The following is a 17,366-nucleotide window of genomic DNA, read 5'->3' as shown; positions in this document are numbered from 1 at the left end:
ATCACTCATCACTAGCCTGGGAAAAGATTAAAATTCAAAATTTGAAATATGGTTTCTAGTGAATATATATGACTTTTACACTGTTGTAATCAAAAAGTCATCAGTCAAACCATCATAAGGCAGGGACCATCTATATTCACTGAATGAGAAGTCTTTATATCTTTGAACAGGACTGTATATGTACTCAGTAATTCAAATATATTTAATGATATTTATTAGATTATACTGGAATTTATTATCCACACATACATGGTGATATTGTTATAACAGGAATAATTTAATTTAATGAATGGTTATGTGCTAAACTGTCTATATTCTGTCTCTGTTTCCTGACCAATATCATGTGTTTTAGAAGTAGTTAACTAGAATTACAAGTAATTTGTTCAGTCATAGGTTACAGCTTTTCTTCAAGTAAAACTAACAGAGCTACATGTAGATTTAAGCTACAGTCTTGGTCCCATCATGTTTCTTTGGTGCACCTTAAATGTCATACACAGAAGTATTTGTCTAGCTGAGCATGTGTGTGTGTGTGTGTGTGTGTGTGCATCAGAGCCTATCTTATTATAAAAATGATCTGAGGTTGTTAGAGTTATATGTGTAATGTAGAAAACTTCATGACATTAAGCATGTTTACAAATAAAAAATTCTCAGATAAATTTGAAACTAAAGAATACTGTCTGTTTTCTCTATCAGCTGTTAAGAAGAAAGCTAGCTTTATCACTCCGGTTCCGGGCGGCGTGGGACCCATGACGGTGGCAATGCTTCTGAAGAACACCCTGCTAGCAGCTAAAAAAATAATTTATTAGATCATATGACAGAATAAAGCAAACTGAAGCCATGTATTTATTTATTTGACAAGAACCAAAACCTTTATATTTTACTACAAAGCTATTTATTCCTGCATTGTATTTATTTTTTCATGAATGGAATTGTTGTGGATCACATGATTCACATAACTTTATGCATTTCCTGATAACTTATTTTGAGTTTCAGGAAAATACAAAGCAATTCCAATGAAAATTTTGGTAACAGTTGTTTATTTTGAGGATATTTGTTCATACTGTTAAAACAATAAAGGGCTCATAATAAATATATTTTTGACACAATTAAATATCACACACAGTATGTTTTCAACAAATGTCTCGTCAACCAAATGGGCAATCATGTAACTTGTAATTTAAGTTTTGCCATGGAATGCTCAAAATTTTAATATATTAAGATCTATGTCATAAGCTTAAAAAGAACTTAACTTGCTAAAAGAAAGACAGAATATTGAAAAGAAAATCTTGATCTTAGATATCTCCCAAATGCATCCTACTGAGAAATGATGTTCTATTTAAGGAAATAAAAACATTCCAGGAAGGCAAAAAATGCAATGCTACTTGGAAAGTAATGATTCTATCATATCATAAATGACTACCTGCCATAGTAAAAGTATATGAATAATATGTTAGGTTTACGTTTCATTTCTTTTTTCTTCTAAAAAATATTTGGACAGTACCTTCACCAAGCAATAATGGAAAAATCCAATCATAAATAAATACACAAAACTAAACTAAAGTTGTAATTTTCCCACAAGTATCAGACAAATATGTGAGGTCATCATTAAAGAATAGCAACTGCTACTGCTAAGTTTGTTCACAAATTCAGAAATCTAATAGGAAAACATGATACTTTCAATGTGCCAGAACTAAATCTTATGATACAACTAAAGACCTACTACTGCTTTCCTGCCCACAGTTCTTCCCTCTTCTGTTATGGCATTTGGTCCTCAAAGTAGATGCAATGTTTCTAACACAATTTAAATAATGAAATACATGTGAATTCCATTAAAATCTATTTTGAGTCTACTGGAGCCATGTAATTGCTACTGTGTTTTCGTGCACAAATCCCAGTATATTTATGTACCAATAATTATTATTACCCAAGGCATGTCTTTATCAGTGTGTACTCTTGATCATTTGTGTGAAAATAGACTAGATGTTTATAATTAACAACATTTCAACTGTATAATAAAAGCAATTTGAAGAATAGCTGTATTCTTCTTTTTTCTTAAGATAGCTATAAATTTCTTTGTTCATATATTTTTACCCATATCTTTGCTTCATGCTGGAGAAATACATAAGTTTCTAAAACATGAAAGAAAAGGTTCTATAGTATGTTCCACAATTAGTCCATCCCAATCTTTGTCTGATATGCCCAACAGAAGTTGAAATTCAAAGCTCCCAAGAAAACATTTCGGAAAGGGCCTCTTTAATTTTTAAAGTACCCTAACCCCCAAATAAATACAATGAACAATGTTCATGTACATGGAAAACATGAAGACAATAATTTTGAGCTCCACTCCCTCAGTGATGCAGGAGTGTTTATTTTGTAACAATCAGGAGTCAGACTTCCCAGATACAAATTAAAACACTGTAGAATAAAAATTATTATGACACTTGTTTAAAACAGTAATGAAGACTTTATTTAAGACTATTACAATAGAGGAGAGAGATTGAACTTAACTCTGAATTAACAAAGACAGCTGGGGATTTATAGCCAAAGAGCAGAGATATGGGGTAAGTGGATGAAAAATTACTAAGAGGAATTTGATTAGATATCAAGGGTAGGAGGAGTCTTGCTAAACTGGCTATCAAGAGTCTTGAGAATGTCAGGCCAAAGACTTAGATACCAAAGATAAGGGATGAGAAACTTGATCAGATAGTAAGGGCAGGAGGATTCTTTGCTAAAACTGGGCTCAGTGGGTCAAGGTCAAGACCTGGTCAAGGAAAGGGACCACAGCACCTGACTAAAGTTCAGTGAAAGAGGGATTATTTGTCGACATATAAAAGAGAGAAATTCATGGTACTATGACTTTATGGATATTTGAGGTCCCTAAAATATAGACATTTGATGGCTCTGTGGAGAGCTTAGAGGAAGGTTTTGTCTCCTATATCTGCATCTGTAAAGCGCCTGAAAAGAGAACCCTAAGGAATAATAATGCAAGTTACGGATGTGAGAATGAGCTTAGCATAGACGTATGAAAGCAAGGGTGGCAGTCAGACTAAAATGAAGGGTGTGTTTTGGAGGGTGGTACAGCTGAATAAGTATGCAAAAGTAAATTACAGGAAGCTGAGATTAATCAGATTTTAGATCACATTTAGTAAGTTACAAGAATTGTAGTTAGAAGATGTTATCACTGACTAACACGAAGCAGTTGAAAGGGGAGCTGACTTTGGAGAAGACATAATACGTTCAGTTTAAGACATGTTGAGTTTGAGGTGATGACATAATACATAAATAAGAATGCTGAAGTCATATCAATCTGGGAAGAGGCTAGGAACTCATAGCTAGTGATGAAATTTTAGAATTTGCCAGCGTATATTCCCCACTAAATTCCTGACCTTCTTGATGACCATTACATACGCCTGTGTCTTCCTAGACTTGTTCAGTAGTTGACAGTTATCCTTAATTGAGTATGTATCATATGCTAAATTCTTTCCTTTTTATTTTAATTTTTTGTCTCTGCTCCTTATTGACAGTATCCATTTGATAGATGAGGAGGGTATGAATTCAAAACGCTATGCTGGGAGATGTGAGCAACAACCCGCTCTTTTCACCTCCACTCTGCTTCCCCTCTGTGCCCTCCCCCCGCCTAGAACCCTCCTCTTATTAATGCATGTCTAAATCCTGTTTGTTATTTAAGATTGACCTCAAATGAAACTTGCCCGTGAAAATGCCGTGGGAGCTGGAGCTCCCTGCTCTCGGAGCCCTTCTCGCATGTGTTCGGGGCAGCTTCCACTCCCTACCCAGCACAGCAGTTCAATATATACTGTCCCGGCCTCCCTTTAGTTCCTTGAGGTCCATGCATGGTGTGTCCATTTGTCTTATAAGCATCGCAACACCCAGCCCAGTGCCATGAATGTCATAGGCATTCAATATGTTATGAATAAATGAATGAGTTAGTGAAAAGGGAAGGAAAAAAGATAGGGAGGGAAGGAATGAGTAAATCAAAAAGACTGAAACAGTAGTACAAGGAGGAAAGCAATAGTGAGCTGATAGCCTCTCATTTCCCTCTCCTTTATCATTCTAACGGGCTTTAATCTGTATTAAGAATGAATAAAGGTATCAGGGAGGCCACCTTACGATACCCATCTCCCCTATTCTTTAGGATTGGGAGAAAGAACTTTTTGGTGAGAGGATTGAAGAAGTGAAAGTACTAGACTTTTCTGCAAAGAGTGTAAGTGGGATCTACCAGTATGGGCCCCAGAGGAAAAGCAGCATGTGGGTATTACAGCTACTTTCTAGTCTAAATCTTATGCAAGAGCGGGTACACATCTAGAAAGGCAGTGGTTCATCTCTCTTAGCCCAGTTATGAGTGAAAACCACATTAAATATTAATTTACTATTTGGTTTTTTGTGATAAGGGTAATTTATTTAAAGCTTGATTTTAGGAGAAAATAAGGGACTTCCTCTGAGATCAGTGCACCAATTCCTACAAGAGGACACTAGGAGGGAAGTGGGAAGGGCATATGGTTTAGACCCTAAAACATGGGATTGCAGTCTGGACTGTGAGGCATGCCTTTTCACAAATCAATTAATTCTTTGGGGCCTCTGTTCCTCATTTATCATCTGAGAATAAAAATAGACCCTGTTATTTATTTATTTATTCACTCAATACAGATTCATTGAGTATTTACTACATGTTAGGCACCAGATTTGTTTGGGCCAGGATTACGGAAGAAAGAATTGAGAAGTGCATGAAAACCTGTGAAGTGTAAAGTCCTATGCTAGCTCTGATTAATAGCTTATACTAAGATGATATTTGTATTTCTATGTCTTGGTCCACAAAATAAAGATATTTAATATGTCCTAACATCTTCCTCCAGAAACTTTAAAAGGAGTTGTGATGGTTTATTTAATCTTTTGTAAAGGATTTCTCCTTAAATTCTCACCAGTGGTGTATTGAGGATTATTCAATTTATAATTCAGATGTTATTCACCTGGGGAAAATATTGTCCAGAAATTGACCTAATAATAAATGGTTTTGGATGGGCGCGGTGGCTCACACCTATAATCCTAGCAATCTGGGAAGCCAGAAGCGTGTGAATCACTCAAGGTCAGGAGTTCGAAACCAGCCTGAGCAAGAGCGAGACCCTGTCTCTACTATAAATAGAAATAAATTAATTGACCAACTAATATATATAGAAAAAATTAGCCGGGCACAGTGGCGCATGCCTGTAGTCCCAGCTACTTGGGAGGCTGAGGCAGAAGAATTGCTTGAGTCCAGGAGTTTAAGGTTGCTGTGAGTTAGGCTGATGCCACGGCACTCTAGCCGCGGCAACAGAGTGACACTCTGTCTCAAAAATAATATTAATAATAATAATGATAATAAATGGTTTTTAAAAACTCCATAAAAGTACAAATACAAAATGTAGGCATATTTAAAAGGAGCCAAGTACTACAGATTTTTTTAACTTTAAAATGATAACTCCTATAGTAAGTGATTGCCCAAGTTATAATGAGTTCAACAAGCTCATTCTTGTGTGATTTCTAAAGCCAAATTCATATTTGAATACTGAAAGACATCCTTTCTGGTAAATCTAATTTGTTTGGTAGACATGATGCAAATGACAGTCTATATTGACTCGAGCAAGTTTTCACAGTACAGAAAATATGAGCAATTGCAATTCTAAGTCAAAAGGCACAACACCTCAGCCAAATATATGTGTAAATTATTTACAGTAACTTGGGACAAGTGAAAATTTCTGTAGTCAGAAAATGTAATAGTACTTACATACTTCAGCCTTTAAAACAGCACCTTAAATAATTATAAGTAGATAAATACTGAGAAAAATGTGAATGTTGTGTTGTTTAAAACTTTCCATTCATTAGAGGCACCCAAACTAAATGTTACCTTGAGAATCTTAATAGTATTGTTATTGCTATTGTTATTTGGGTACTTTACTGGTCCTCTCTAGCCTACTTGTTAGGACACAGATTAAGGCACTGTTGCTCCTGGAACTTCATGGCCCATTCCATTTACTCAGAAAAATGTTAAACAGTAGAATGACTTTAAAGGTGAATGTTGTACTATTAAATATAATTATACATACAGAACTTGTCATAGTAAAACTGAACAACAAAAACGAATATGGAATATTAAACCTCTCTTTTATACATAAATTTAACTGTTCTCCCCTGCAACCAAATTAATAAAAAATACCTTGATTTGCAATGGAGCTCATAGTCTGTAATGAAAGATACTGTTACTGACTGTAATTGCAGGAATATTTATTTTATTAACAGGTTATGCTGTTTTCTAATTTGCAATTATTTTTGTTGGATTCCTATATAGGTTGCTAGCATCATGTGAGCTGGTATAGTTCTGTGCACACCAATGGTGCCTTTCCTGAATGCATATATATATATGTGTATATATATATATATTTTGTTGTTTTAAGTACTTTTATATACACGATTATGCCCACAGGTAATAGGAAACCAGTGTTTCAAAAGAAAACCTGATCACATCACTAGATAACACAAGTATCCTAAACAAGTGTGTGAGCGCCTGAAGGCTCTCTCTTGCTGCCAGAAGTACATATTTTTTTGATTAGTAAGAACTGCCCGATGACGCTTCATGAAATATAAATGCAAGAAGACTCACAGAGCTCAAATAAAAACCTTCCACCCGTCAGTCTGGGAGGATAAGAGAAAGAAAGTTAAGCAACTACAGGAAATGGCTTTGGGAGTTCCAATATCAGTCTATCTTTTATTCAATGGTAGGTGATTTCCTTTTTTGTCTTGTTAACTTTAAATCACTGTAAAATATGAATAGGATGTATACTCTCTGTATTAGAGAGAAGTTGGCTTCTAACAATTGTTCTTTATGAAAAAGATCAGAGTAAGGAATCTGTGGATTAATTTAGTTTCTTCTGCAATGTATGTTCCTCTCCTGATCTATTTGGCCAACTTTTTTGAGACCTCCAAAATGTTTGCTTTTCAGATAATTGAAGGGTAATTGGTAAATTTAGCTATGATACTTGAGTTCCCTTATGATGGAATGAGTATATAAATGTATTAACTTTCTTTTATAAAAAGTGATGGTTTTATTTTTTATAATTATACTATAGTCCAGGAACGGATGAGAAACAGTAAGGAAATTGCCCTAGTCAGGATATGGATTACAACTGCAATAAATTTAAAACTAGAAATAGGAATAAACAGAATAAGAATATTTTCCATCTGTTGCTTGTACACAGAAGGAGCTTGTCTGTTAAAGATGCTTTTTCTACCCTTAATATAGCAATGGCAGCATTGAGTCAAGAGGCAGCTGCAGCATTCACACCTGCAATCACAGCCCCGCAAGCTAACTGGACAGTTAACAAAACAGAAGGTATTTTCTTCCCATTTTTGTACTTCAAGTAACTTTTCTTAAAACTTATGAGAGAAATTTGGATTGTATAAAAGGAACATTGGCAATTTTAAATATAATTTTGTTATTAGATAATCAACTCTTTTAGCAAGATGCTATTAAACTGAAGTGACAGATCAGTATGTCAGCAAAGAATTGTCTTTTTAAAAAAAGGAAGGGGAGCAAATGAGAGAAGGAAAAATTGTCAGCAGTTACTCTCCTGAATGTAATACACATTTTGATAGAACACAATTTTCCAAGGAAGGTTTCCCTGAAGGTGGTTTCTGGACACTTGACTACAAAAATTTTGCCCAGTGTGGTTACTTACATAGTGTTGGAACTAGAAATAAAACCCAGGTTTTCTAATTCCAAGTCCATGGCTTTTTCCACTATTTAACAATGCCTCTTAATTGAGTAAAATTTTAAATTACTATTTGAAGGTATTGTCATTAACTATTTATTAAGTCTGAGCCATAATATAAAGCCATAAGTTGTTTCTGGCTTCTTGTATAGGTCATAACAATATCTCTTTATGAAGTCAGTTAGGGAAATTGTCCCCTTTTCAATTAACTCTTCATGGTAGTTTGTGTAAGAGTAAGGAGAAATTTCACCACTTTCTACTCCTGGGGAGAGAAGGAAAATCTAGCTTTTTATTTCACAAGCATAAATCCAAATCTTCCCAAATGATGACTGCTCAGGTGTAAACAGAGGGAAAATGAAGAGATCATGTGAGATCTTCTGTATTAATTAGCAGTCAGGATGCATTTGGGAAGCGTTGCTCAACATAACCTAAGACTAGAACCAATGCTGCCACCTTTTGGCAAACTTGGGCAAACTCGTTGTCTCCATACCTCAGGGTGTATCTTCCAAACAATGGAACAATCATCAATTCATGTCCACCCCTAATTAACCAATGATATGTATAGATGGCATTAACCTAACCTTGGAAATATAAACTGCTAACGGAATCAATAGGACAAAGTGCACACCTCAAATATTCTCAAAATAAAAAGTCTCTTTACATAAGTATTTTTAAATTACCATAAAAGTAGGACACCCTTCAACTGTTAATATTGTATATCCTTTTCTTAGCTGACAGCACAGAAGGACCCATAGCCTTGAAGTTCTCACACCCTTGCCTGGAAGACCTAAACAGTTACTGCATTAATGGTGTTTGTGCATTCCACCATGAACTAGAGAAAGCCCTCTGCAGGTAATTGCAAAGAAATTTCCAAGTCCTAGAGATGTGACAAGGTGAATTTACGCCTCTGTTGTTTCATATAGTACATATCTATACTCCTCTGTCTTATCTAATACAACAGGTGCATGATCTGAACATGACTTGCCAGTCCTCAATATATTTGGATATCTAAGGAGCCTTTTTCTGAGCTATGTAATCCTCAGTACTCAAAAACACGGTTCCCAGATTAGCAGCATCTGTGGAACCCGGATGCGAGTTAGAAATGCAGAGTCTGCGCTCTAGCCCGGCACCGACTCGGAATCTGCATTTTTAACAATACACAAAGGTGGTTCCAGGTTTTCACAGCGTTTTTTGTAGGATGAAATAAAACAGACTAAGGCAAAAACATTTCAGGAATATAAAGTTCTGGACTAGAGCAACAACAGAACTATTTTTATGATCACTAATTTGCTCAGCATCCTTCTATGGACAAGTAGGCTAACAATTTTCTAGACTAACTCATGCAAGTATATTATCTTTCCCTTTTACCAATGAGGGGAAATATGAGACTTCATTTATTGGCTTTTGTTTGGAATTTGCCTTTTTAATTTAAATTACTTTCCATTGAAGTTTTTTTTTTTCATTTTTTGAAATAGGTTATTTCTTTGTATGGGCATTGAAATCATACATTTTTTTCTTTTTTTAAAAGGTGTTTTACTGGCTATACTGGAGAAAGGTGTGAGCACTTGACATTAACTTCATATGCTGTGGATTCTCATGAAAAGTACATTGCAGTTGGGATTGGAGTTGGATTACTATTAAGTGGTTTTCTTGCTATTTTTTACTGCTACGTAAGAAAAAGGTATGAAAAGAGAAATTATGAAGTCACTTGGCATGTATTCATTCCTCAAATGTTTACTGAGCCCCTACAATGTGCCATGGATTGACAGGTCGAAATTTTTAATGAAAAAAGGGCGGTAATTCTGGCAAGTTCCTATATAATATTTTTATGACTTTTCTCATAAACCCAGACAAGTGGTAAAAGTTTACCTTCAGTTGTAATAGGATAGTTCTAATTTACCATTTTCTTTCATCCTCTCTCTGTCTTCCTACATTAAAGTTATAAATGAGGAGGACACTAGGCCCCAGGAGGATGGGGACTAAGCATGTCTTGTTCACGATTATATTTTCAGTGCCTCATACTGTGCCTAGCACACAACAGACAGTGAGGAAATATTTGTTGAATGAAAAATAAGCAAAGAATGAGTATTAAAAATGAATAAAAATGTATCACACACATGGGCCATCCCCCCCCCCAGCAAACATCAATTGGGAGTATATTCAGAAAATACTGTCTTCTGCTAAAAACCTAAGAAGATAAACCTTATCTACAAATAAGTATAAACTACTGATGTCTTCATCCTTATTTCTGGATTCTCCACACTAGTAATTTTTCCATAAATCCATTCAGTTAGGGAAAAATCAAGAAATAATGTGCGCCGGGCGCGGTGGCTCACGCCTGTAATCCTAGCACTCTGGGAGGCTGAGGCGGGCGGATTGCTCAAGGTCAGGAGTTCGAAACCAGCCTGAGCGAGACCCTGTCTCTACCAAAAATAGAAAGAAATTAATTGACCAACTAAAAAATATATATATACAAAAAATTAGCCGGGCATGGTGGCACATGCCTGTAGTCCCAGCTACTCGGGAGGCTGAGGCAGGAGGATCGCTTGAGCCCAGGAGTTTGAGGTTGCTGTGAGCTAGGCTGACACCACGGCACTCACTCTAGCCTGGGCAACAAAGTGAGACTCTGTCTCAAAAAAAAAAAAAAGAAATAATGTGCGATACATTAATAAAAAAATACACATATATTTCCCTTGCTGTATTCTACTAATTTTTCATTTTTAAAATGACCAAAACTTTGTCAATAATAGTTCATTAATTAAAACAAACATACCATACTAATGTAAGATGTACATAATAAGAGGAACATGGTCTGGGGCGTAGGGAACTCTGCACTATCTTATCAATTTTTCTGTAAATTTAAAACTTTCCTATACAATCAAGCCTATTAATTTAAAAAAATTAATATTTTTCCAAACCTAGAAAAAATTAATTAAATGACCAAACTGCCTATCCAAAATTAGAAAAGTTTGTTTTGATTAACAACTATCTTGGAGAAAATCATATCTATATTATATCCATTGCAGATGTGCCTAAGAGACCAAGAAATAATTAATAATAATAGAGGAGGAGGAGGTGAAGATCTTTTGATGTTAATTAGACAGCTGAGGTCAGATTTCCTAGAAGCAAAGTGTCAGGTGGGGATCGTGTGTATGTGATTGGCTGAGAGACCGCTCTAAGGTGAAACCTGTAGTGAAGTAAGGAAAGCAGGTAGAGCACAAGAAGCAGCTAAGCAAAGATGTGGCTTTAGCCAGAGTGTAGCCTCAGCCTGATTCCACAGAAAGATCAAGAATGTGAATGGCAGCATTGACCTGGAAGGAAGACAAGGGTCTGGGTTTCAGTATCCTTAATTACGCAGTCGTGGGTCACAGGTCGCTTATGGTGGGGTAGGAGGCAGGGGTTTGTAACCTCCCAGGAACCTCCTGACAGGTGCACAGGCAACCCTCTGGAAAAGGTCGCAGCTGTGAGCCTGTTAACACCGACCCGCAGCTGTTGGGGATGGGCTCTCCAGTGGGTGACGGGATCTGGGTGGGGCACCCGGGGAACTGCTGCACCAGTGCACTTATGTCATCTCAATGACCTATACCAACAGCAGCCAAATTTATATGGAAACCAATGCTCTGTTTTAGGTGTCTAAAAATGAAATCGCCTTACAACGTCTGTTCTGGAGGGAGACCACTGTGAGGCCTTTGTCAGGAATTTTCATCAAGGCATTTGTAAAAATCAGTGGGCTCAAAATGGAAATCTTCAAATGAAACAACAAAACTTGCCAAGCTAACTGGACCTGGAGATGATGGAAGTTGGTATCATGATGAAGTGAGATAGTAAAATTCTGCATTGGTCTTCAGACTTTGCCATCATTAGGATGCAACGGAAGCCAAGGGAACAAGCTACAATGACAGAAGTCAAGTTCATAGTTCTACTCTGGGTTTGTTGATGTCGTGTGGTTTTTGTTCTCACTGCAGAAAGACTGAGTTATGCTTCTGACCATGGCAGATGTGAGTTTTCATAAGAATAATTATCAACCTTACAGCCAGCCAAAGCAATGGCAAGCTTGGGTTCTTCATGGGCTTGCTACTCAGCATCTTGGACTACCTAGATGGGGTTTCTTTAAGTCTATTTGCCCAAAGGACCTAATCCCAAACATGCTGCTTTCATGGTGTCTAAAAGAATGTGATGTCAACTTTCAGGATGAAATCGGTGTTATGGCACCTCCAGTGAATCATACATGTGGTCTAAGCCACATGAAAAGAAGACAGAATGTCCAAGGCAAACATAAATCATACCCAGCTTATGACAATACTGGACAGACTTTATCTGTGAAACATGGAATAAGCTAAAGAGTTTCTGAGGACTGAAAGCTGTCTGGATAGCAAGTCGAGACTAGGCAAAGCATTTCTGTTTTTGTATGGATTATAAAACTTTGTGTCAGACTCAGGGCTTTTTGTTCATCACTTCCTCCAGTTTATCAGTGGAATGGCCATGGTGACCATTCATTTGCACCAAAATCCTAGAATTCTCCTAGTGAATAAAAAATCTATAATTGGCCCTGAAATAGAAACTGAAGAACTGGACCTAGGAATTTTTGCCCCAGCCTACAGCATGTGGGAACTTTCTTTATCATTTCTAAACATGTGATAACAGATTTGCACATAGAGAGAAAAAATGGAACAGTGGTCGAAATAACTTCTTAGGAATCAATGTCCTTCCTCTTTAATTATATTTCTGCCACATAGTTTGAATAGTCTTGTGCAGGTCCCTCAATTTCTTCGGGCTTTGTTTTCATTTTCTACAAGGCCCTTGCATCTCTAAAATTTGATGGTAATAGAAGAAAAAATTGTTCTAAGTTGGCGTTATAGGTGAGATTATCCTCAACACCTCTATCCCCAACTCTGCCCCAAAACACACCACTGGATATTATCTTAGGTGTATATTTTAGTGTTTGGTTTGTAAAATAATAATTTATTTTTAAATCGAGTACAAAATAATATTAAAGAATTATAATAGCTACCATTTATTTTAGATTTAATCTAAAACTATGGACTCTTTTTTTTCCATTGTAATGAGGATAAGCAAAACAATTTCGATCATGAGATTGGTCAAGAGAGGATCAAATTGGAATATTCTCACAATGGCAGTCTGGTAACAAGCCTTTAATTTACATCAGTCATAGCTTTTCATTCACTCCTGAACAACTTTACCTTCTGCTTTCCTTTGAGTAGAAAGTATTTTACCTGCTTTGTTTTTCCTTCGGAAAGAATTCAGTATAGGTGAATTGCAGTCAGCCCTTTCTGCATGTTTTCGCACAGTATGCGCAGGTTACATCAGACCACCGAGTGGGGAGGTGCAGCTTCCTCCCAGCGACTCTAGCGACTGACCACACCTAGAAAGCTGTGCTCTTCCTAAATATTTTAAAAACATGTAAAAAACCTAGGAAGAGTATAGAAAGAAACAACAAAAGACAGCATTTAATTAATTAAGAACTGTCTCCTGATAAAAGGGAAGAGGAATTAACACTACAGTCTGGAGATGTAATAACCTTAAAGGTCATACATATTGACTGTAAATACTTGTCAGTTATCAGCACAATATAATTGAAATTAGAACAACATTAGACAGAGAGTTACAATTCCCATGTTGCTAAACCAAAATGTTAACCAAAACAAATACCAGTAGCGATTCACATTTTTTCCACCTGCAGAATAGTGTTTATTAACAATATAAAATCCACTCAGTGAGATTGTACGGAAGCTTAAGAGTGTGGCGTATGAAAGCCATCTTTTTATGGTGTGTCACACAAAATAACCTATGATCCCATAATTCCAAGAGTTAATTTTTCAGGAAAGAATCTCTGGCATTCCTAGGGAGCTAGAGCCACATCTGGCAATATTTATATACATAAGCAGAATTCAAGTGAGCATAAACACATAAGCATAAGATGATCTGCAAATTGTTTCCTTTTCTATTTTTTTCCCTGTAAGCAATAAGACCCTGAAAAGAGCCTACCAGTGGAGCCCTTGCAGCAGAACCACACTTTCAGCTATCAATCAGTGGATCATTAGGTGGGCTGGGTCATCTAGGGAAGAAATGATGACATGTTTCTGGCATCTTTGACTAAATAAAACTGGCCAAGGGGTTCTTCAACTGCTTTCATTCCCCCTTTTGTCTCCTCCCTTTATCTATCCTTCAATTCTTTGAGAACACATTCTTAGGTCATTAATATTCATGAGTGCTTCATTACTTAGCATTTTCGAGTACGATGAGGGTGGGGCACATACTATAACCTCAGCCATACTTGAGCCAAGAAATTTACAAAGAAAGACATAAATGCTTGTATCCTCTTCTTCCAAATTAGCTTTTAGTATAATTATGTTTTTACAAAGATGAAGAGGATGAAGTTATAATGTAGTCCATCTTTTAGTGTTTCCTGGCTCAATAGAGATCTAATCCTTTAATGTTGACGTATGCATTTTGGCGACATCAAGATTTCTATTCATTATATTTAATTGGAAAAATGTCTTAAGAAAATAACAAGACAAACATCAGCAATTTAAGCTTTTCCTGTTGAACATGGGACAATTCATCTATGCAGGGGCCCATAAGCAAGCCACCTAACTTCCCTGCATCATAAAATATAACATGCTTTCTGTGGAGTAATATAAATATTGATATCCTGCAACCCACATTCATGGGAAGGGTTACCAGAATCTTACTATTGTAAAATACCACTCTTTCTGGCTTACACCATGGCTGCCTGACGTAAGGATCTGAGCATCTGCCAAGATGAACTGTGAAGTGTTGAAATTTAATTGGTCAGCGTCTGGCACTGCTAATCTGGGTGAGTCCACTCTTATGTCTCCAAACCTTTGGCTCAGACCTATTCAGTAGCACATTCACAAACATATCTTCCTAATTCTGCATGGAATTTTTAAAAATTATTCAATCAGTCAATGCCCAGCTCAGAGTACAAGAGCCTAGGCAGTTAATTTTCTAAGAATTCTAAGGCTAGGTCCCTTGAGAATATCCACATGAATAAACGTGTCCCACTATTATATTTTACTTCTTTGCCAAAACTAAACATGATGGATGTTCCAGATTGTGGGCAACACCTAAGAAACATCTCGTAAAGATTAGGGATATGATTATATGGTAACAAAGAAAATTGAATTGTTTAGTCAGGTCTTATTTAAACATCTTATGGCTTTTGTCATTTTTATTTCTCAGATAGTATTGGAGCATAAGTCATCTAGATTGAAATTTGATTAAGACCACAGTCAAGCAGGTTTCAAAGTAGCATGTTCTTGATCTTTAAGAGGATTTTAATTAGGCCTCACATCTTTCTGGGGAAAAAAATGGCATCTCTAGATCTTTAACATTGCACAAAAATATTGATTCAATGTTAAGTTTCTTACCAAATCTAGTTGAAGCAATAATGTAATAGAGCTACCATCTATGAGCACTTACGATATTTGAAAGCATTAATTGCATTATTTTAATTAATCCATTCTTCTGTGTTATTGAGGCCTAAAGAAGGCAAATCACTCATTCAAGATCACAGAACTTGAACCAGGGGCATCTGAGGTCAAAGTTCCTCATCTGAGCTCTACATGATAATGCTTCCCAACATTTTATGGAAGATACACTATTGGGAATTAATTTCTTAGTGAACTTAGAGATACACCCAAACGATCTGTATGCAAATGAAAAAAATAGTTCTTTCTTTAAGATACATAAAATAATAACCTTTGTCACAGATCAACCACAGAAATTCCCTGCTGTCATCGGCAGATTATTAGGATGTGCATACCGTCCCTAGGGTGGGGCCAGAACAGTGTCACACAGTGCCTGCTGACAGCCGAGTGCACAGTCTGGGGAGGGACTCTAGACTGTAAATGAACCCTGGCTTACCCGCATGGCTCAGGGGATAAGGAATATGCTCTTGAAATATTGGGAATATTCTATTCTAGCTTGTGGGCAAGGGTTCTCGGACACTGACATTACCTCAACTGGGACCCACCTGGCTCAGGTTGGTGAGGGCATGAGGGGCGAGGCATCCAAGTGGTTTACATATCTACAGTAAAGTCTCTTCAACTCCCTTCCCGCCACATCACCCTCAATCCCACGCTAGCCCCACATTCACCTTGGAGGAAACCAGTAAGTAGTGGTGGTTCAGCTCAGGACCACAACTGGAAACAACATTAAATACACCTGTGCAATAGATTGACACTCAAATGAACAGTGCTCTCGTCTGGCTATGTGATTGATAACTTTGCTGGGTCCTTTGGATCTGACCTTCCAGTCTGTTAAGTGGAGAAGTCAGATTCTAAAGATGACTTATACATTCCCTTCCCAGTTGGAAGTTGTATGTTGAACATGTGAAGCCTGTAAGGCAGATTCAGCCCACAGACCTATTTCCTTTATCCCTCATGATGTTTGTCTTATTGAAGCCCACATTTAGAGTCCAAGATGTTTTGCTATAAAAATCTAGCTTCTTTTGAAAAACATATTTAGAGCACTGGCCCTATCTCTCCCATACCTTTGGTTAGAACGGGTGTGCCCTGAACACCCAGCCTGCTTTTGTCCCTTTGGCTGCCAGTTCAGGGGTCCTATGAGCCTGTAAGCCTCAGGTTTTGTTCTTTGTATTAATTTTAAGATCTTTCCTCATCTAAATTCCTCCGAGTCTAATCATCAAGACGCCTGTAGAGGGCCCTGTTGCACTGCAAACCTCACCAACTACAAAGGACTCTCGTTGCTCCGGAATGTGCTCTGGAGGAGAACTCAGCTCACCTGGAAGCCAGCAGAGGTGGAATCTGGTGACTCAGACACCCTGCCCTGCCCACGCCTTCAGTCGCTCTCTGCAACAATCTTTGCCAGATTTGTCTTTTCAGCACACAACCCTGCTTATGTTACCTCCCAGCGCAAAGCCTCACACCGACTCCCCACTGTGCAGCATGTTTAATAAGGACTCCTCACCCCCCAGTATGCAGCCCTCCCCAGAGAGGTTCAAGTGGTCTGCTTTTCTCACTCCCCCCTCCTGCTCTCTACCTATATCAGCAGCTGCAGCCACCACCTGCTCTCTGCTCCCTGAACAAACCCCATCATTCCTCTCTGTGTGTTGGGGTCTCTGCTGTTCCTTCCATTTGCATTACCCTCCCTCATCTCTGTGTGCCAAAACCCTACATGATTTTTTCTCAAATGCCTCCTCCTTGAAGAATGATATTATTTACAAATGTCACCTCTCTCCCTTAAACTCTCTTGGCATCTTTTTTTTTTTTTTTTTTTTTGCTTCTCAAATGGTACTTATATTTTGCCTTGTATTATAATGATTATGATCTTGGCTAAGTTCCAATGGTTCCAGTAATAACAATGGACTTCATTCATTAGGTTCCCACTGCAAGCTGGGCACCATGCTAAGTAATTTATAGACAGCATCTCTCCCAATCCTTAGAGAGAGCCAGGAAAAAGATTTTATTGGGGGCTGCAGTCATAGTGGTTAAGAAGACAAGTGTCTGGAGTTTAACAGACAGATTTAAATCTATCTCCACCCCTTACTAACTGTGCTACCTGAATCAAGTTTCTTAAGTTTTCTAAGCTCAGGATTTTTTA

General features: G+C 37.3%; 2 protein-coding genes across 5 annotated transcripts in view; both read left to right on the top strand.

Moving 5' to 3' along the window:
* MTHFD2L (methylenetetrahydrofolate dehydrogenase (NADP+ dependent) 2 like) overlaps positions 1-1,963 on the top strand; it is a 97,102-nt gene extending 95,139 nt beyond the window's left edge. Inside the window, exon 7 of one of the 2 annotated variants that reach the window (XM_075997879.1) lies at positions 694-1,963. In XM_075997879.1, coding sequence (XP_075853994.1) covers positions 694-806 — 113 coding nt within the window. In that variant the 3' untranslated portion in view covers positions 807-1,963. The remainder of the gene's footprint in view (positions 1-693) is intronic. The other variant, XM_020284244.2, reaches the window with a different exon arrangement.
* A 4,666-nt stretch (positions 1,964-6,629) lies between these two features.
* Positions 6,630-11,444, top strand: EPGN (epithelial mitogen). Of its 3 annotated transcripts, none has more exons than XM_012745286.2 (5): positions 6,630-6,767; positions 7,292-7,381; positions 8,492-8,612; positions 9,289-9,315; positions 11,390-11,444. In XM_012745286.2, the coding sequence occupies exons 1-5, from the start codon at positions 6,725-6,727 to the stop codon at positions 11,442-11,444; spliced, it is 336 nt and encodes a 111-aa protein (XP_012600740.1). In that variant the 5' UTR covers positions 6,630-6,724. The 3 variants fall into 3 exon arrangements, with proteins under 3 accessions (XP_012600740.1, XP_012600731.1, XP_012600745.1); XM_012745277.2 differs by having other exon boundaries at positions 9,289-9,441; XM_012745291.2 differs by lacking the exon at positions 9,289-9,315.
* The last annotated feature ends 5,922 nt before the right edge of the window (positions 11,445-17,366 follow it).

Source organism: Microcebus murinus, chromosome 26, assembly GCF_040939455.1.
Source record: "Microcebus murinus isolate Inina chromosome 26, M.murinus_Inina_mat1.0, whole genome shotgun sequence".
Lineage (NCBI taxonomy): Eukaryota > Metazoa > Chordata > Mammalia > Primates > Cheirogaleidae > Microcebus > Microcebus murinus.
Note: the sequence above shows the minus strand (reverse complement) of the source record. Positions and strands in the feature narration are given on the sequence as shown.